Below are 22454 nucleotides of genomic sequence, written 5' to 3' on the forward strand. Positions count from 1 at the left end.
TTTCCCACTGTGTCATTTTTAGTAGGCAAGAAAAGCAAATTGCATAATAGGTACTACATTTCTTATTGCTTTCCTTGTACAGAAAATTTCTAGAAAACTATAGTTTCATGTTCTGTTCAGAGGCCAGGTGTCATTATAAACTTGTATAGTTAATAACCCTTCGTGCCAGTTATTTGAGTCTTATCTTTCTTCTCTCTTTGGATTTTAATAAAAATCAATAACTTCGTGGGTTTTTAATGCAGACAATAGATAGGTGAGCTTTTTTTCAATTATCAATAATCTTGGTTATATCACATTAGATATCTGAATAAAACTGAATGGTACTATAGCTGTCCTGTTAAAAAAATTTGAACAATACCTCTGTTCTTCCAATGAATTGTGGAAAATGAGAGATAGAAATGTTTTTCTTTGGCAAGGGGAATAAATACATGAACAGAAATTTTTTAGCTTGATTTTTGTTCCTTTTGTGTAAGAATGTGGATAAAAGTGGGATCTAGGTATGATGACAATAATCTATTACTACTTCCTATCCCTGAAAATGTCTCATGAAAATGATTTATGATGAGTTTTAGATACATTTTTATATGCCTGAAGCTTGGTTTTCAGTGACTTGGTCAGGACTAAAACACTAGGTCTTGTAAAGGTTCATGAATAGCATGTACATTTCCTATCCCATAATCCCGCTACACTCAAATACGTTCCATATCAAAGGCTTTCTTTTCAAATAATTATTATGCAATAATTTTTTTTTATATTCTCTACTGAATAAAAGGCATGGTGAATATGTTTAATTCTGAGAGAAAGAAGTGGAACTGTATATTTTTAATGTTTTTCTTATGTGAACTGGATTAAAGTCAATCAAGAATTAAAAGGAGATATTATAAGAGATATTGACACTTCTTTCTCTGAAATACGTGTCTTTTAGTTGCCTGGACACATTTAGATTTCAAGTGTTATAGATGAAAAGAAGAGGAAGTCTGAAAAAATGCAGGAGGATACCATTTTTGCCCCTGAATGCTACTTGTCTCAAGAATGCAATAATAATTTTAAAAGTTCACTCCCTCCATCCTCCATCCTTCACAAAGGTCAAAGTTGATGTTTTTACCAAGACCGAGCCTGGGTGAAGAGTTGACAAAGGATACTCATCCTAAAGACCTAAAGAGTTTGTATTACAAGTAACAGCTCTTCTTAGCCAGAGGCATTTTTAGAAGGGCAAGGGGGTTCCGTCAGAAAGCAGATACTAGAGAGATGTTTGTATTTCTTCTACCCTTTTATGCTGCTTTTGTCTCTTGTCAAATTAAATAAGTATATAGTACTTACAGATATTTAAATTTAATATATTAAAACTTTATTGCCTTTCTTTGCATCAGAAGGTGTTTCAACTTGTCTTTGAGGTCAGCTTAGTTATCCAGAGTATATTAGCAAGGCTTATTATATAACATTTGATCCCTTTTGGAATATCAGTTTTTCTCCTTGCGTCCCATAAAGACACTTCTTTTGAACTTCACACTTTTGACAGTGTCCGTGAATTGCCATTTCTGGCATGTTCAGCAACAGGGTTTCTGTGAATTTGAAAGTGGAAGGGATAGGGAAATTTGTGTAGAAATGTATATAAAAGATGCTGGGTTTGGTGCATTCTTGTCTTTTCATTCTTGCTGATTTTTCTGATTCTGTTCTGAATGTTTAGGTCTGAGATCAGGTGTTGAGTTTTTCACAGGATCTTCTCTGTCTAACAAGAAAAATTACTTTAAGTTTTGGGGCTTTTTTGTGGTGAAGAAATGTTGTCTGAGTGTAATGTTTTTAGAGATTTGTTTTAGTGTTGGTATGTGAATGATTAGAGTGAGCAACATATTTAATAGTTGCATTGAAGCATTCCTAAAATCTATGTTAAGGAACTTCAAATCTGCTGTCACTTAATAACCTTCAGTATTTTTTCTGCTAAATCTTAATTGAAAATTAGTTATTAATCACATGCATTATTATACTGTTCATAGTGATCAATTAATTTATTTCTTTAACATTGAAACTGACTTAAGGACCAACACAGTGCAGCTTGAATGCTGATTTAATACTATGCATAAATTCTATCCCTTTAAAATGAGTTAACTGTTTGTTTGTCCTTAACCACTGAGGCATGAGGGCTGTATTTATCCCTTGTTTGCCTAGGAGGTGATCCACTTAGCTGTGCCCAGGGGAAGCTGCATTTTTCAGTTTAGGGAAGTCAGCTGCCCTCTGGAATAGTGTTTACATCACTCGTATCATGAGCAAGCATCAAGTTTAAGAATCACAGGAAATCCACAGAGAAAAGGTTTGATTTTGATTGGAATCTCGAGTAGGAGAAAAATATTCTTGAATGGAGAGCATCTTAAAAGAAAATAGTGCTAATGACGGGAGCAGAGCCTAAGGTTAACTTCTCATCTACAAGTATTGCAATAGCAGTTCCCAAGGAACTCCAAACATAGAGGAGGCAGAAGAATTTGCTTGTCTAAAATGTAGTTAGCTATAGGAATGCTTTTGTTTTATTTAGGTAGTTTTTATGCCATAAACCCAGCTCTACTGCAAGAATTTGACATTTGGGTAATAATTTTCTCCCTTTGATCTTAACAGCTGTTTGGGTCTCAGTGTTTGCTTAGCAAAGCCAAACCATGCAGAGCAGCAGTCACCAAATAAATCATATTAGGTGAAGCTTACTATGCTCAGTACCTGACTTGAGGTTCTTGGTAGTATCTGGTGAGGTGCATGGGGGAACTGTCACTATTTTGAGCAAGATATCTTCCAGTAACCAGAGCTAGTCAAAATACTGTTGGCTCACAGAAGAAAGTGGAGCAGTCTTGTGTATGTAATGCATTCACGAGTCTATCATGAAATCATTGAGGGCTTAAATCTTTCAGAGTTGCTCTTTGTCTGTACAACCTTCCTCATACTAGTTAGCCAGTGTAGTTCTGACACTTTTACTTATGTAACTTTAAAAGCAGTGCCTGTTCTACCTGTGAATAGTGATGTTTTAGGTTTGGTTTTTTTTGTCCTTGAGATATTTCTACGGCTTGGGAAGTCACTGCCTGTAGTTCTGGGATGTGGAAACCTGATGATGTCTCTGCACAGAGTTAAGTCCAGTCTTTCCCAGAACATCCCAGAAGAAATATTTGATTCCACAGCTGTTCTGAAATGAGTTTCTTTCAATCTGTCCCCAGATCTACTGAATATCTACTAAATTTTTCAGTTTCAAAAGCAAATGAATCATTATCACAGGGATGTGCCAAAATAGCATTGACATTTTCTCTCTCTCACGGGGATAACTATGATGTTATAGTTGAAAAGAGATTTAAGTTTACTGATAATTTGAAAAAATTAAAGCCATACCTTCAATTGCTATAAAACATATTCATAAATGGCTTTGCCTGTCAGTCCTAAATAAACATGTGTGGGTGATTCAGGGGGAAAAATAAGGCTCTCACCTTCTTTTGTAGCTTATTAAGAAATGGGAATAAGAAATCTGGCTGGGCTTCCTTAGGTTAGTCAACTTACACAGAACAGAATGAGAAGCAAGGGGAGGAACGTATATTTTTATGTGTATATGTTGTACACCAGCCAAGGTGCAGGCTATCTTGGTGGTACTTAGCAAAGACTAGTGGGTTTTTTTCTAACAGTGTAGCAAACTGGACTTGAGAACATGAATCAAAAGAGTAAAGTTTCTTCTAGGCCTTTTTCAGACTGCCTTCCCCCTGATGGTTTGTGTATGACTTTGATCTTACTTATGATGGTTACTTGACCATATAGAAGACAATTCAGTTATCATCAGCAGTTAGGGGTATGTAAACCTCCGGTTTGTTTGAAAAGACAGAGTTTACAGAGACAGACTTTTACTAAATATCAATGAAGATTGAGGGGTTTTTGAAAAATTTGACCATTTTCTTCTTGAGTTTCATAAAAAGTAGCTAGCATTGACCATGTGTCTTTGAACCTTTTTTTCCCTTGTGCACTTTTTATGATGTTGTGTGACACAAAAGCGATAACAACAGTGAAGAATATGACAGACTATGTAAGAGTGATGCCTGCTCCCTTCTCTCAATAGCAATCTATCAGATACACTGCCAAAAGGAAGACATTTATAGTGTTAAATAGAATGTTCACAATTTCATGGGACCTATGCCTTTAGGCAAGAAAATGATCTAAAGGTATTCACTGCAGTAGAAGGTGTCCATAAAGCTACTCACTTTTAAAACTAAGAGAAGCACTTAATTTTGTCTCAGCTTTTGCAGTATTTCCTTGACATCCTTACTCATTGTTGAACAGCAATACTTACAATCATCAAAGAGTTTTTTGTACCTAAAAACACATGTGCAGAAAGGAGGAATAATATAATTTCTTCTATTTTAAAATATTTTAGAAGTAGTCAGATACTGATGTAGACTGCAAGGATTTTTGCTTATTCTTTCTGTGTTATTCTGTAAGGTTTGAGGGGTTTTTTTATTATGAAGTCGAAATTAGGAAAGTACTGTCTCATATAGCATAAGTTTAGAGACATTTCAATATCAACCTTAAAAAGTAACTACTGCTTGTATGAATTTTACAGTTTGAGGCTAAATTAGAGTTAGTCCTAAATTGGCTGGCTCCTAGGTCTCTACACCTGTTCAGAGATTAACATTGCCACATAAATTATTTGGATTAAAAAATCCAGCACATTTCCCTCCTTAGGCTACCATACACTGGGTGAAAGAGTAAATAAAAGAATAGCTACATTTACATGCCCAGTGAAATGCAAGGCTGAAGTGTGAGAAGTGGCTACACTCCTCCCTCTTATATTTTGCTTTCAGTAATTTCATTGCTGGAAGTAATTGAGAAGTAACTTGTGCTGATGGGTTATCTGTAGTGATAACTTCATAGGTATATGCCCTGGCATAAAAAAGCATGTTAAGTTAAATCTGGTAGATGTAAGAAATAAATACTTGTGGATTATGTATTTATGCAATGTGCAAAACCAGGCAACATAAATTTTATATGCAGCTGGAAGTGTAATTGGTTTCATGACTTTTAAAAGCTTTTAAACAGATGGAATGTGTATTACTGCAGAAAAAAAGAAAAAAATGTGGAAATGAAGTCCACCCTACTGCAGAACTGTCAGGCACTCAGCATATTGTGGTTTTGATTCCCATCTCTCCCTGTACTTCTGAACTCCCAGCACAGCACTGAGGTCTCAGACCTCCAGAGACAGACTATTGTATTGATTGTGTAGAACTGTACTTTGTGTGGGTTGATACAGTTTGATCTTCCAAGGGTATACTGCTAGTCTCGACATATTTGTTATGAATAACTCTTTTATTCTTTAATCTTCAGGATTTCTTCTGAAAAAAGACTTGACACATAATCTTGAGGGGTTTCTTTTCTGTATTTTTAATGAGCCCTCTGTTCTGTTTGTATTTTATATTAAGATTTACTATTTCTTTAATTGCAGTTTAGTCAAGCAGAGCGTCTTTCAATGAATAGCTTTGGAAAGTGGCAAGATTTTTCTTTTGTTATTTTAAACAGTGTTTTCACATTCTATAATGTTCTCAATTCAGCAACACTGAAGCACATAATAAATTTAATTAGAGGAGTTTCCTTAAAGCAATGTTTGGGCCAAACAGAAATATTGAGAAGTAATTTTCCTAATGATATAGCAGAAGTATTTTGGGACTGTAGCACAAGACTCTTGACTATTTTTCCGTCGCTGTCTGTCCTTCCATGGAATAAGAATTCCATAGCTTTATTAACCTTCTTCAATAAGTACCTTTCATGACAAGAACTATCATGAAGTATTATCAAAAGCAATTGGAATCACCAAACAGATGCTCATTAGGGACAAAAAAAGATCTAAATCTATTTCAATTGGTCCAGAGCTTAATACCTTTATTACTCTGTTTGTGACCCAGATAAGCTTTTATTATAGTGGATAAGTACTTCTAGCAAAAATTATTTTTTTGTATGTTTGCTTGCCCATAGTTTACCTGTTCTGTAATTGTGAGTTGCCAATATTCTTTTAGCTGTATGCAGAAGATGTACTGAAGCAAGGAAATCTATATCTTCTTCTGCACTGAAATAAATCCTTCTGAACATTTAATTCAAACAAAAGTAAACTCAAATTAAAGGGCAAAGAAACTGAAGCTCCAAAACCTATTAGCAAATAATAAAAAGATCAATGGATACATTTTTAAAGGTTGAAAATAAATTGAAGTTACAGATTGTGTAAGGTTAGCATCTATTCCGGATGAATGTGTAGTTCCATTGACTCATTTGAAACTGAAATTCCTCCAGTTAAGCTGATATTTAAAAGTTGTGTGTATATATCTGTCTCGAACAAGAGAAAATGCTTGGAAAGTCTGAATTCTTGTCTAAGAATGACTTTAAGCATACTTTTTTGCCTAAGACTACTTCCTAATGTTATGAAACAGGACACAAATATATTTTAGCTGTGTATAAACATGTACAGGGCTATACTTCAAAAGTCTTGTGAACAATTACTTTGAAAGGTAGGCTTCCCTTTAAACCGTGCTCTTGCCACATAGTTCTCTTAACTGCTATTAAGACATGCTTTAGGCATTGTGCCTTTCACTTATAGCGGGCTATGAGTATATTGTTGAATCTATTTCCTATATCAGTGTTTCTGTGAGAAACAGGAGTGACTAACCTAGGAGGAAGGTTACATTAATACTTCTCATACCCCAGTCACCAGATTCCACCATAGAGTGTCACAATACTGCATGGTACTGGCTTTGTCTTATGTAGAAATACACTCTATAGCTAAATTATCATCATCACTGAAGAAAAAAAATCAAAGCAGTAAATGACAGCCGTTTTGCAGACAAAGAATTCCCTACTGCAAGGCTGTAGTCATTGAGAAAGTAAGAGATTCTGTCTGGACTGCTTCTGGTACAGTATTGCAGTAAATCTCCATGAAAAGCTGTAGAGAGGAAAAGGGGATTTTGTATTAAAGAAAACTGGGTTTTTTCGTTCTCATTCATCTACACATTCTCTTTTACTCATGTATTAGGGAGTGCTACAATATATGTCCACATAGCCTAGGTAGGAACTTGGAGTGGCACTAGCAAACACCTAGCATGTCTTTTTCATGGCTTTTGGATTGTTCCTAATGCTGAGGCCTGGATGTGATGTTTTCATCCTAAAAAAGTTGACAGTAGCTGTAATTTTTTTTTCCTTCATCCCATCCCACCTTCAGGAGTCATTAGGAAGTGCTGCTGATTCGTTCACTGTTTTGTTTTGGTTTCTTTTTCTCTTGCTGCAGTTCATTTGGATTTTTTTCCTTGTTTTCTTAGCATTTTTTTACCATGGCCAGGTTTCTTGAGAATAAACTGTGATCTTAGTATCTTGATATTGTCAACAACTGTCATTCTTTTATGCCTTCTTATCCTTTCTTACAATGTTTTTATACCCTTACCTTCTATTCACATTTTATTTATACTACGTTTTCATTACAAACCTCCACAATTTGTTACTGGAAAGAAGATCTCATAGCAACAAAGAAATTACAGACTTTAATCTGTGGCTCCTATTGCAAAGCATGTGTCTTCAGACTGCTTTTATTTACGTATGCTTAGAGTGATTTGGATGCTTAGAACAATTTCTTGTAGCAAAATCTTATCAAAGAATAGTATGGTTCATATGGCCTTCCCTGGGGTGCAGTGGAAAAGAGAACAAAACACACATTTGTGTGAAAAGTGTTATGCCAATGAAGGCAGTCTAAGAGGTGAAAGAAACTTGATTCAAACACTGTATTCTTGCAAATGTAATATGGGCTCCAAGAGAGCTAGAGCTTTCCTTTATTATGATGGTAAAATTGTATCTTAAATATTTCCAACATCACAAAAGCAAGGCTGGACTTCACTATTTTAGGGCTAAAATTCTGTGTTGTAAAGTTCAGAAAACGGTAATATTTGTAACAAGAAAAGATAGCGGCAATGTTAATGCATATTGAAATTGGTTAGTGTTTTGCCTTTGACTATACTTAGAGAAAGTCTAGATGAAGTGATTTTTTTGTCTATAAATCCAGAAGATCACAGAATGTGTCACACTGATATAGTCTTTTTTAGGAAAGGCACTGAACATAATACACACATAGGCTGGTATTTTTGCAAGGGATCCCTTGTAAACCTTTCCTAATGATTGTCCTCCTTTGCTGCTGGCAGTGGTGATTTGTCTGTTCTCTCAAATGTCAGTTACCCAAAGATAAAGGAAGGACATGAGCAGCAGGTATGTAATCTTCTCTTTATCTCTCCTTCAATATTTCAGGAGTTTTACTTTAAATGTGGAGCACACCCAACCGCTGACAGTGAAACATCTGTGGCTTTGAACCTCATTACAACAAACAGTCGCTGTATCACATGTATAACATGCACAGATATTAGGTAAGTACAACAAAAACTGTCAGAGATGTACAGTCTCAGTGCTTTGCAGTACTTATAACTTCCAAAGAGCCTCTTTCTCTTTGTTCATAAAGGCTGGGTTTTTTTCCCTGGTAACATGGTGAAAAATGGGTCATATTTTCAGGTGTGCTATTTGTTTTGCTGGTAAAATTGCAGTTCATATTTTTGTACTTTAGTCATATTGCACGTGGAAATCTGACTGCTTAAGCTCCAACTAAAATCTGGAGTGCTCAAGATAGTGGCATAAATGTGTAGATACTTTCTGCTAATATGTATTCAAGAGCCAGGGAAAGAGCTGGATTTTTGAGGGGGACAGAATGTTCCTGAAGAAATTAACTTCTTGGTGTGTGCTCTGTAAATCAAAGTAAAATGCATCTGTTCTCATGTTTGTGTTTACTGTAGTTTGAAATGCTGTAATCCATCTTTGCATGTGGTATTTGGGCACATACATTCAAGAATATCCATTTACTTGCAAATGCATAGATTAAAAACCAATTGCCTGAAAAGGACAGCTACCACTGTAGTGAAGAATTAACTGAAACACATTTGTCTACTGATTAGGAGATATTTTATGTGAAAGTGTAGAGCAAATTGAGAAATGGTAGTTGTTGGTCAAAAGAGAGAAATTGGAAAGGACACTTGAACTCTGTACTGATTCTTATAGTATGTCTTCTGGAAAGAGCTGCTCTTGGAAGCATCCTTTCTGGTATATTTTCAAACTGGCTCCTGGGTACAGATTAAAAAAACCCCAAATATTGGTCTTTGTCAAATTGGTACATCAGCATTTTGCAGCGAGGGTGCAGACTCAGCCACTCAAAAGTGGCTGGTTCTCCTGTCCCTTCTAAAAATTCACTGGGCAAGAGGGATGATTTGGCTTACTGAAGTGCAGACCTCTAGTGTGTGTCTGTACTGCTAAATACAAGAGGGCCAGTGGCTGATCCCTGATCCCAAGCCAGATGGAAATGACTGACAGATGTCTTACACAGAATTGTGTAACCTAGTGCTTTGTCATAGCCAGCTTGGGTTAACTGTGAAGCTGAAACCCAAAGGCTCATTGTTGAAACTAGATCTGCCGTGAAAGTATACTTTTTATCCTAGCAGTAAGACGGAATGGAAAAGGGTTATTCGTGTCCCAGTATTTCCTGTGTAGGGCTCAGGAAGCATCAGAAGACCTAACTGAACTACATGAAGTACCACAAAGGGGTAAAACTTGCTGAATAGCTGAGCTTTTTGGGATAAACAGCACCTATCTCTGGGACCTGTGTCCACCAGGATTATCAAGAACTCTAAGTATTTCTAGACTGCAGGAAAAGTTGTCTGTCCCTGAGAATTTACTGTGTTTTTGTTAAGGTCTCTTCCTAATAAAAAAAAAAAAAAACAGAACAACCATAAAAAAAGAAAAGAAAAAGAAAAATTAAGGAAAAAAACTTGTCTAAAATCCTCTTTCTGGGTAACATTAAAAGAAGCATAATATAAGAAATTTGTTCTGTTTCATCATGTCAAAATATTGATACACATTTCTATGATAACTCTAAATTTTTGAGAATGTATCCATACATTAAATTCTGATTATCTTTCAGAAGTTAGATTTTTTTTTTAAAGCCATAAAAGCCTACCATGCACTTTTGTGTAATACTAGACATTTGTAGGTGATACCAAAACTCAAGATACTATTTTATTTTTTGTATGGCAAATTCTGAAAGTTGTTAAAATAGAATTTCACATGTATCTTTGGGTGGGTGAAATAATTTTCCAATTAAAGCTGTGCAAGAAATTGGTTTAGTTTCTGATTTTGTCTTTTACAAATTGCAGGGATGGTCAAATGTAAGTCTTTGACCATCGGAAAGAGCGAGAGATCACACAATGGAAACATTTATCAGTTATGAAAAGGACATTGTAAAATCTTGGGCTACTTTAAAAATCTCCATTGAGGTTTTTTGAGTTTTTAATTCCTTTCTCTAACCTAACATTCTTTTAATATTTGCATATAATTCCAAGAAATTACAGAAATAGCCATAATGTTTTTACTTCAGTTAAATATTTAGGTGATTGTACTGGCAATTACTTTCTAATATGCTTATGCAGTTGAAAAGTAGCATTGAGGGCACTCTGCAGTTTAGAGTAGTTTGTGAAACCTACCTTCATCCTTCTGTAGCATTCATGTGAAAAAGAGGATTAACTGTGTTCCGTACATTAGCTATTGCTTTATGTTAGCTTCACTATAGTAATAAGAGATTTTTGTGTGTTCTTCAAAGTAGATTTTTCTTCTTTTTTTTTCTGAAAAAAAACCCAAACCAACAAGACACCAAACAGGAAAATATGACAATGAGGTACTATTTGCATTTTTCTTAAGTATTTTTGTTTGCAGCAACATATGCCGTATCTCTAGGTGTTTTCATCGATATATCATTGACAGTCCACCACAGGCAGAGCAATTAAATTCCAAGATTCTTGGCACAGTCTTTGTATGGCTTTAGCAAGGTTAGCAAAGCTCCTTAAATTCTTATTTAAAACAGTATTGTACACTGTTGTATAGTAAAAATACAAAGTGGAAGCAATGTTGGTCTATTGCCAGTTTTTTATTCTCAAGTTTACATTAGATACACTTAGTTTGTCTTAGGTTTATATTTTAAATAAATATTTTCATGCAGGTCTGGCCACCAGAGTGAAATAGTTGAAAGCCAAACACCCTTGTAGGGCTATGCTAAATCCACAGGCAGTATTCTATGTAGTGTAATGCCTTCCAATGCATTCTGCTTATCTACGGCGGAGTTAGTGTGAATTGGCAGCCTTTATGCATTTATTTTTTGCTGTAGCATTCAAGGTGATGGTTTGCTATTCTGTGTCTTTGAAGAAGCTTTAATAGGTTGAGCAAATGGCTAAAAGTTGAAACAAATACTAAAACTCTGCAATCCTCGAGGGAAGATCTGCTTTTGTCAACTGTTTCCAGTAGAAATAACATCAAAAGGGGTTAGGAGGACCCCAGGGTACCCATAAATCAGGCTCAGGAATAACAGCAGTTTTAAGCAGTGTAAAAATAAAATGTGGAGAACAGAAATGCCTCACGTCATCTTTCACAAACTCGGTAGGGTACAATTCCTAAAGGCACCATTATTTTTAGCTTTCAGCAGATACAGATAAGTGTAAAAGATATATAGGACATACTGTCACTTAATAGGTAGAAAGAATTCTCCAGAAGGAGAAGTATTTGGTGGTGTTATCAATTTTTTTTTCTAATCTAATAAATCCCTGCTTCATAGTCTTGAACAAAGGAATGTTTTGCTTTTTTAAACAATGAAATCTTTTATATGTTTTTCTCCTATTTGAACTTTCTAATACTGGAGTTGGAAGCAAGAACTTCTGCTAGAGGTGATAGTGTGCCTATGCTAGTTATTCTTCAAGGGTAACTGTGATGTCATGGCTTTGTCATAGTTCTTTTCTGGCAAATCAATTCAATGTGATCACATTAGAATCCATGGGCAGGAGAGTAATGGAGAAGGTCAGTACTTGGAAGGAAAAAAGTGAATGTACTATAGGAAGTCCTGTTGGAAATTCAATGGGCATCTCTCTTCTCCTTCAGACAATAAAGAATAAATGGCTGCACTTGACTGCAAATAACAGTGTGTTAATCTGGTTTGGGTGGGATTACTTTGGGCCTCCTAAGCTTCTCACTAGACCTTAAACAGCCATCTTTTTCAGTCTTTTTTTTTTTTTTCCCTGAAGTAAAAGTACAAGTTAAAAATTTTTTCCCTCCAGCAGCAGTTAGTGACATTCTCCCATCACTCCTGCTTGCTCATTTCCTCGATTGTAGAGTTAGGATTGAGACTGATGAGTTGTTTGGTTTTTTTTATGGGGTGGTGTCCCTACATTGGTAAGGGATAGAATTGTTTGCTTCTCAACAAATACATATGTGAATGATTTGCTGTTGTGGCTTTTACCTATGGATTTTATATGCCAAAAGAAGACAATCTCCCCAAGTTTATTATGAAGATCAGGGTTTTTCTAATTTTGTATTTTGATCTTTATGATGTTATTGTTGATACAGGTGTTCCATGTTCCTTATCGACCTACATGTTGTACTGTATTGTGCATTAATGTTCTACATTGCATTGAAGTAAAATATTTCTTCAGTTACAGTTTAAAATATTGTTTAAAGACACCTGAAATAATTTGCCTTACCTTTCTTTCTTCTTGTAAAAGATATATGGTATTAATGCAGTCTGAGTTCCAAAAAAAAAACCAAACTGGAAAGAGTATCAGAAGAGGAGTACAGCAGTGACTATGACAAGAAATAAATGAGGTAGAAGGTCAGCCACGGTATTTAAAACCTTTACATTACAAATAATTCCAGAATCTTTAGTTGGTTATTGGAATCTAATGCTACAGCTGAAGAGACAGTTTGCAAAATTCAGTTTTTGATAGAGAGCCACCAATTAGCTCAATTGGTTAGAGCATGGTGCTAATGCCACTGTTGTGGGCTTCATCCCCTACAGGCCATTCACATAAAAGTTGGACTTAATGATCCTTGTGAGTCTCTTCCAACTCAGAATATTCTGTGATTTGTTTGAGAGCTGTTCACATTTGCTAAGTGAAAAAGCTGTGCTACAAATTTGCTTCAGGTCACTTTTGCTGTTATTTGAAGAGAGTTTTACCAAGGACCTTCTGTTGTTTTCTAAGATGAAAATACAGACCATGTCCATTAAAAGACATTACCCATGTGATGTTTTCAGAAGAATAAATAGCACCTTATTTTAGCCTTATACTTGCTATTTCTCTTTGTTTCTGGGGCATAGGATCCTAAATTTACCCCTTGGGCCATTATAATCCAAACAAGTTATTAAATCTATATTTAGCTATTCTTTTTTTGAAGTACTTTTTCCCCTCTCGGTGACCTATCTTGATAATGTGGTCTCTGCTCCAAATCTCTGTCTGTTAAATTCTGTTGTCCTTATAGACCTTGAGTAGCTCAAAGAGGAGTGGAAAAAGATTGCGCTAAGAATTAAATCTACTTTGTCTAAGCACTATGACCATCAGGGACAATGTCTGCTGCTTTATTCCCTAATGTTTCTTAAATTAATGAGATTTCTTAAGAATCACTTATTTAAAGTAGGAAATTAGATATAAAACTAAGAACTGTTACTAATTGATTTAGAGATTTTTTTTTTTTCCTTTTCCCCTATAAGGTAAGCTATAGAATACTCTTGTTACAGCGGTAATATTTGAGTTCTGATACAAGCAAAACCTTGCAGAGAAAACCTTTTGCTGAGACTTCTGTTGGTCTTTTGAAAAGTGAACCAAGTCTGATAATGCCAGTAAGTGACCTTCATTTCCTCTGAGATGCACACTGTGGACTTCAGACTTAAAGACTTGTACCATGGGCTACTGGAAGATATGCCTTTTGCATGAAATTCAGTTGCCTTAACCTTTCTCTTGAATTAGAATCACTAGTATTCAGCAGCCCCCTATGGCAATGACAGGACAGCAGTGCAGTTCTTACTGCTTTGTCTCTGAATCTGGTAAGATCTGCACTGCAACTGCATCTCAGTGAGACAGCTTCCAGCTTCAACACATCTGGGAAGAGTACATTGGCAAAGCTATTGCACTGTCACATTGTACATATCCTTTGCCAGCAGGGGACAAGTGATGATTTTATGCAACCTCACTTGTTTCCTTTGCTGAACAATAAAGCATGAATTCCCCTTCATCTGGGAGAAAAAAAGCCTTTCTACTTTTCCTTCTTTATGATGCAGAGGTTTTTTTCTATGTTATTCCTTTGCTTGGCATATATGTTAGTGTACAGTTGACAGAAAGGACAATTGGAAGGGAATGTTTTAACTGCCTGCTGATTTTTTTTTTTTTTTTTTTTTTTTTTTTTACATTTGCCCATGTGTTTGTGAACTTAAATATAACTGCATGTGGTATGTCTATGCATGTTTGAAACAGCCATGGGTGAGAATTTTTATGTCATGAGTCACAAGTGAATTTCATTTCTAATTTGAATTTATTTCAATAATGTGCATCTCCTGATCCACGTGGGATGAATTTCATTTTGTATTTGACATTTCACCTGAAGCCTACAGATTGCAGAACATTATCAATAGGCTCTCTATTATATGTTGTATCTTCTCTGCCATTCTAATCTATGGCATGATTAATACAGTGAGCTGTTTTTGTAGACCTCTTCACTTACATATTTTATTCATGTTGCAAGACACAAAGACTTAAAAGTTGAAATGGTTTTGGATTAATCAGTAGTTTTAGTGTCAGGTATCCAAGTGTAACATATCCAAGATTTCATGAACCTCACTTCCAAAATATTCTGAGGAAGCCTGAGTATGAATACTTGCATATAACCAATGAAAAATGATAGCTAATGAACGTAATTTTGCTCAAGTATTGTTAATTTAAATGTTAAAGTTAGAATTTATTTGCAATGTCCAAGAAAAGCAGAGTAGCAAATGTTTCTGAAATGTTATTCTAAGAGACTCATTTGAAACTTGCAAGCTCACAGTTTCTCTCTTGCAAAGACTTGCAAGCCTTCTTCTCTCATAGGTGTTTGCAGGTTCAGGTGTCTGGGACTTTCTTTTCTTTCTTTTTAGAATTAATTGCTTAACACAGAAGGCAAAGCATTTTTGTCTCTGGTTAGTTTTGCTTCAGGCAAGGTTAGTAATAGCTGAATATTTGCACCATCTGGTAGCAGTGTAGTGACCTATGAGAATTGTTATTGGAGGCCACAACCCAATTGTTTTTGGAGAGATATCTTATTGCAAAGGCACCATCACAGGTGCTACTAATTAGCAAGCCTCATCATTTCAGCAGAGACCTGAGGTCTAAAGGAACAAGGTGAACAAATTGCAGAGATCTTCCTTTCAGGTCTCAGCTGAGGCATCATGGGAAGGGTTTGGGGAGGACCTTCAGCTGTTGCTCTCTGCTGAGCAGCCGGTGGTTTGGCTCATCCTGCACTTCAGTAAACTGAGAGTGGCTGCACCCTTGCCTTCTGTTGTCTCTGACTTTCTTTTATCATATTTTATAAGTTTGCAACAATAAGGAATTGAATTTGAGTATGTGACAAATGAAGAAAATTTTACAAAATCAAGTGCAACAATGAGAAGTCTGTCCTATAAAAAGATTCAATGCATTAATATTTTTAATGAATTGACACTTAGCAACTAACATTTGATGTGTCATTAAATGAATCACTGATGGAAGATGGGAGACAGATAAACATTCTTTGGAAACAAATTTAGAGTAGTAACATGCCTTTGTGTGAAAATTGCTTTCAAATATAGTTCAGGCAAAGCATTGTATTTTGATTGTGTATATACACACAAAAATATCTGTACACATATGAATTGATAGTGTGTGTGAAAAAAAGTAATGTTTTTTAAACTTATATGTATTAATTTATTTCTCTAAGAAGCTGATTTTGTGAAAAATATGCTATGCTTACCATTCCACACACACTTATGTACTATTTCTACTGTATCAGGGCAGATTTGAAATCTAACACATCCCTGACAGTCTGTAGAATCAAATGAGGAGTGTACTTGATAGATAATGCCAGCTTTTCTAGCCATGACCCCCTCACAGCCACTCTCCTGCTTGGGGGCAGAACGACTCTCTCCTGATAAATTGAACAGCAGCAGAAAAATTCATTTTTCTGCTTAACTGAAAGAACTTATCAAAGGTGTGAAGGAATCATGGTATGGAGTGTCTTGGCTCATTTTTTACAGTTGTATATATAGTTTAGTACATATAGGTTTAGATGACTTTTGATGTATGTAAGTGTTTTTCAAACAGCCACTGCTAGGAGTGTTTGAAACAATTACAATTGAATTTTATTTCTGCAATGAATTGGTTTAAGTAATGGGCATTTCTAATGTCACATGAGAGACAGTACATCTTCTCAATTTAATTTTCCCAATTTCAGTTTTGTCCAAATTGTCTTTTTTAAATTCTTTATTTTCAGAGTCAGAGAGAGAATGATTATATGTAGAAGAGAAACTATTTTATTTGCTACAAAGGAGTATCTATTTAATTGTATTTCATTTTGAGAAATTCATTTTTAGTTTATACTCATCAGCTTTTGTTTAAAAAAAGAAGTGCATTCCACTAGGACAAAAGAAAATGTGAAGATACAGAGAACTCGATGAATAGAAAAGTATGCACAGAGTGTAGGCTGTTATTGAAGCAAAAGTCAAATAAAAATAAGTAAATTCCTAAACACTCCTATGAAGGGTATCTAAAAATGATGAATGCTAGGTCCATTAAAGGCTAATTTTTGGAAGATTACTTTGTTAGACAATTTTTTGATATGAAAGAAACAGAGCTCCTAAATCTATTTCTGACAGAATGTCTTAAGGAGTAATTTGTTAGCATTTACATTGATAATTGAGTAATTCTTTTAGGATGCTGTGCCTTGGATAAAATCTTATAGAAAAAATTTAACTGTAGTTTTAGATACACAGAAATATAAATGTTCTGTATAATTTAGCTTTATGAAGCTCTATATAGAAAAAAGTTACATGGGCATTTACTTTCCATTACAATTTATATTTTCTAGGTTATTTTTGAGTCATAAAAGATCATTTCAAGCTCATTGACATCTGCTATAGCAGTATTGTCAAACTCTGATCATTATAATTTAGCAAGAATTGGAAAGCGGGCAAGGAAGGGAAAGGATTTGTGAAAGACGTGGTTGGCTTTTACAGCACAGAGAAACAAGAGTGAAAATATCCAAGAAATAATGAAGCTGCCCAGCAGCAAAAAAACTAAATATGCACACAACAGAAAAATTTAATCTGCAGGAACTTAGGAAAAATTGAAAGTAGCGGTACTGGACGAATGTACCAGGACGTAATTTCTGAAACCAAATACATGAAGGACTATTAATAAGGCAGAGAACCTGTCATAATATATAGAGAACTTTATTAAATGTTACTTGACACTTCATAGAGTCACTTAATGATCTAATATGGAACAATGACTCTTGTCCTGGGTAATGTCTTGGAGAGCCATTCTGTTCCTCAGTCAAATAGCTCCATAGGAATTGTTATCAGATTTCAAAAATGCCTGATTCAAATAAACATTTTGATGGAATTTGATGGCAAGTGTTTACACACTGCTTTCAATAGATGTCTGGGGCAAAGTACTACTCTCAAATTCTATAATCTTATTTTTGATGTGTATCACATTCAGGGGCATATGGGTACAAAATGTTGGGAAAGCAAGGGATGGATTCAGGAATATGTTGGAGAAATATGTTCATTTGTATACATATAATAGATAGGGACACTTACTGCTTTATTTCTCTCTAAACCATGGTGTATAATGAATTGTCATAGCAGTGTACTGACTGACGTCAATATAAGGAAAATATTTCACATATTTGCTGTTGACAGTTTGCAGTGAGCATGCAAAGCTCTTGGTGCATTACAGTCTTGATGGAACTGTAATGGAATTTTATAATTAGAATTACTTTTTTCTTTTTAACTTAGCTCATGATCATTGATAGCTCTCTTCCCTCTTAATTTCTTGAATGTTGTTAAAGGTTGCTTCTGAAGGTGAGATAGTTTCTGAAGACAGTCTTAGAAAGAGTCTGTTATTTATTTTGTTCTGTAAGAGAAACCACTAGGGTTCTAAATTTTTCAGATCTTCAGAGAATTGCCTTCTTCCCCCAGATGAATGTATTTGTATAAATTTTCATTTAGTAAACTTAACTATATGTTTACTTTAAAACAGCAATTTAAAACCAGTAAATTATTGCAATAACAGTATCATTGTTGTATAATGATAAATTATAGTAAAAATGTTAGTGTAAATTGTGCTGTGATGCACTAGGTTCTTTATCAACTAAGTTACCAGCACAATTAAATTTTCCTTATAAAGGGAAAATACAGGGCAGGGTCAGACAGGGACATAGAGAGTAAATTCAGTCCCATAGCGGAAAATAGACAAAATTCAAGTTAAATTGTTAATACATAATTGTTATGAACTTTGGTGAAAAAAGATGCTGATTTGCAGTGTGGTTTGAAAATGACAAGAAATAAATCATAATCAAAATCAATCAAAATCTCTTAAGTTCAGTCAATATCTGTGACATGTTAAGGGAGCTGTGTGCAGACATTTGAAAATGGATCAAAATGTACACAGTTAAGGAAATAATAATTTTCCCAGTACAAGTTTGTAAATGGTAGTGATACTGCACTGGCATGTCAATGTAAGAATACTGCAAGAAAAGTGGCACCAATAAAACCACATTTTAATATTTGTACAAACTCCTATGCTAAGACTTGTATTTTCACTTGACATGTTTGTTTTAGTTTTTGTTAAAGTAATTCCATATCACTGTGCACTGAAATGCAGTAAGCAGGATGAAAACAAGTACATTTGTCCATCAAAAGTGATTTTTTTTTTTCATAATATTTCTCCAGTTACACTGACACACCTTTCTCTTGCAGAGAAAATAAGTCTTAGAGGTGATCTCTAAAGATTGACTGTGACTGTGGTTGGACATGCTCCTGAAAGAGTTCAGTGTTGGTGAAAAGTGATTAAAATAATAGAGAAAACGTGCTTTGCTAGATAGCAAGATAAGGGGAAAATGATGCCTGTTCTACTGAAGACGTGAGTTAGCATAAGTGTTGCTTGTTTGTGCAGAGATTTCTGAGTTTTTCTACAGCAGCAAACTTTTACAAAACCCTCCTCTCAGTCACTTTCAGTTTTGTTTCCCTTTAAGGGTACATACTCCGACGTGTTTGTTAAGTAAAATGGAACTTTGATTAATTTTTCATACATACTTATGTATAATACATATGTTTATATATACACATTATTATGTATATGTACTTGTTTCTTTCTTTTTTTTCCCTTTCTTCTCTATAAGCAGTCATCAGTTATTTGAAGTGCATTACATTTACAAATGTTTTCCCCCCACACTATTCTTATTTCACTTTGCGCAGGAGACAAATCTGCCCGTATTTGTCGTGAAAGTAGGAACCAGACAGTGCTCTTTTGGCATGCAAATTTCATTTGCATTTTGCAAATTCCTCTTTCTTCTTTTTTTGTTTGAAGCAACAAAGAGAACAGTCATAGCACTTTCCATAAGGTATGTTCTCTGTACCCACTAAATGCAGTGTCAGCCAAACAGCTGCCAAGAAAAGCAGGACCAGCCCACCGGTATACACAGTGCAGGAGAGACGACTGCACTCAGAGATGTCACCTCTAGGAATCTGGCCAGCCTCTTTGGAAATAGGCTGATGTCTATCTTGAACTGTACTCAAGAGCAAGACTATGCCTTCGGTCCCTGGGGATTCTCTAACCTTGCTGGTGTTTATTGGATTTCCTGACAAAAGAAGTTACATTTATTCACTTTTGCTATATGTGCTTCAAAAGGTGTCAGAGCATGTGCTCGTCCGAAAGCATGTGGTGAGAGTGATGCTGCAATATGGTTCAGTCTGGTTATATAAATATAAAACAGCTTCAGAAAGTCATTTATTCAGTTCAATGCATTTGTAATTTAATTTTGTTTTTAGAGTGAAATACCAAAATGAGAGAAAAAGCATTTTAAAGACCCTCATCATTGAGATTTTGAAAAATAGCTCTTTTTCTGTTGTGTCCTTCAAATAAATCTATAATTTCAGTCAAAACAGTCATTATTGTTTTGTGAGGACATATTTATGCACGTATCTGCTAAAGTAATTGTAATTAAAAAGACACTTCTCTCAGCTTGACCCTTTAGACTTTGATTCTGCCAACAGTTTGTGGGTTTGGGTATTTTTTTATTATATAAAGTGTTTGCAGGTTAGGACTTGTGTACTGCATAACTGCAGATCATTTTCACATAAATAGAACTATGGCTTTTCCAGAAATAAGTGTCTTCTACAGATGCACAGCCTGTCCCTCTTGCATTCAGCTGTGACCTTGAAAACTGATTAACAAAATTGTACTCTAAGGGATGCAAGGCTTCACATAAAGCGAGTGAAGCATGTACAGGCCCTTGAGGGGTGCTTAGAGTATCTCATAGACTCTAATGGCAATTCCTTTCTCTTTTAATGCTATCAGGTGATTCTGGCTTGAGGCAATCTGTAGTACTTCTCTCTTTATTTAACTTTTGTGCCACAGATTTTATGAATTATCTTATTACAACCTCTTTTTCATGTTTTAAAGACAAAGTGCTTTATGTGTCTGGGGTGCTGTGTCTTCTTCAGCTACTCAGATATTTTGGGTTGTTTTATTGATTTTACAAGGCATAAACTTTGGCACAGTAAGAAGATGAAAAGTTAAGTAGAAGTATGATTACCTAAACCTGAAAACAAAGTGGTACTTGTGAAGAGCATGCAGAGTGCCCTGGATTTAAGAACTCATTTCCTTCAATGATTAGGACTATTTGAAAATACACCATTTGCTGCATTCCCAAAAGTAGCACATTTATTGTTGTTTAGTAACATTGGCAAGCTGTGAAAACCTGGTTTCAAAGTTAATTTATTAATTAATTAAAGGCTTGTAAATTATTGTACTTTTGACTTTCTAACTCTCTGCATTTGTATTTGAATTATGTTTTGGTTAGTGAAACACCACCTTCTCGAAGTCTGAGGATTGAGAAATAAAATGCAATTTAATACATTCTATACATCCCTCTCAATCTTGATGCCAGTTCTGGTGTCTTTAAAGTCCAATTTGTATTTCATGAACAGGGATGTCAGGTACTGTTTTAACAAGTCATTAAACTAGAAGAAGACATTAAAATGAATTTTGCTGGTGATAAGAACAGAGGCAAGACTGAATCTGGTCTTAAACATCTCTAATGTGCCACGGTACAGACGTATGAAATGTAGCGTTCCCCCCACCCCTGCTTTTTGGGTTCCTTGTTAAAAAAACTCAGTACCAAAATAGGAGACATTTTTGTTGGTTTTTATCTCTCAAAGTTAATGCATTCTTATTTCTGAAGCTAGAAAGAGTGGGGAGAATATACAGATATTGTTTAGTGTGCTACAAGTGCTGTACACCTATGAGAGGTGATGGCTTCACATGCCACTGGGGCAGTGTGGCCACTTGGCAACTTCTGCTCTGGTTGTAATGCATTTCCCTATCCAGGACAAAGACATTGAATCTCCTGAGAAATTTTTTTCCTCTGATATCTTTCATTTAATAAAAAGTGTTGTTTATAATAGCAAGGAATAAAATATTTCTATAGAGGTGTCCTTATTGTGTTGATAGGGTCTCTATGGTGGTTTGAGTTTCTGCAGAACATTTAGAACCAAACTGTGACCTCATCTCAGTACACAGTTAAACCCATGTTTAGCCTGCTGCATCTGCATAATCCCTTCAAAACCAACAGGATATAAATGCAGGTGTATGTGCTTTGCTCAGTCAGAGCCTAGACTCATCCAGTCTAATCATTCTGCCCTTTCTGAATGATACCCTCACATCCAAGAACTAGTCAAGGAATGTCTTTAATGAGTCTCTCAGTGTGAGGTAGGATTTATAATGCTTTTTATCACAGGAAGCAGATCTAATAGTGAATATTCAGGGGGTTTTGGCTTTATTTTTGTGAGAATAAGTCATTTCTGGAAATGTCTGCTGTCATGAGAATGAATATCACTGGAGAGAGCTCTTTTCTCAACCATTTGCTGTCTTTTCTGATTATCTGTGCTAATCTGTATGCATAAAAAAATGTATTTTATATTATTTATCTTTCACTTTGCTGTGTATCTTGATGCCTTGTAATGACCCCCTGTTTTCAGAGAGATATTTATGGTTTTGATCATATTGTCTGAGCCTTTCCTGTTTTCTAGAGAATGCATTATGCATATTTGCAGTTCAGATGGTATTTATCTAAGGGTTAAAGTATTAACACTAGTAATAAAACATGTTAAAAATATTTCTGATTAAAATGGTTACTTTTCTCAGCATGTTGAGCAATATTCTTGGCCTTTCAAGATATGTTACAAAAAAGTGAGCATTCCTTTGGATTCTAGTTGCTGATCAAGAAATACAATACTATTACTCTTTGTGTTCCTTTCCTTTTTTTCAGTTTAT

The 22454-nt window shown here is 35.1% G+C and overlaps 1 protein-coding gene across 2 annotated transcripts in view; it reads left to right on the forward strand.

The window, feature by feature from the left end:
* PRKN (parkin RBR E3 ubiquitin protein ligase) overlaps positions 1-22454 on the forward strand; it is a 696970-nt gene that overhangs the window by 334636 nt on the left and 339880 nt on the right. For both annotated transcript variants that reach the window (XM_048296680.1, XM_048296679.1), the window contains one exon: positions 8284-8399. In XM_048296680.1, the coding sequence (XP_048152637.1) occupies positions 8284-8399 (116 nt within the window). The remainder of the gene's footprint in view (positions 1-8283; positions 8400-22454) is intronic.

The sequence above is a fragment of the Corvus hawaiiensis genome, chromosome 3, assembly GCF_020740725.1.
Source record: "Corvus hawaiiensis isolate bCorHaw1 chromosome 3, bCorHaw1.pri.cur, whole genome shotgun sequence".
NCBI classification, from domain to species: Eukaryota; Metazoa; Chordata; class Aves; order Passeriformes; family Corvidae; genus Corvus; species Corvus hawaiiensis.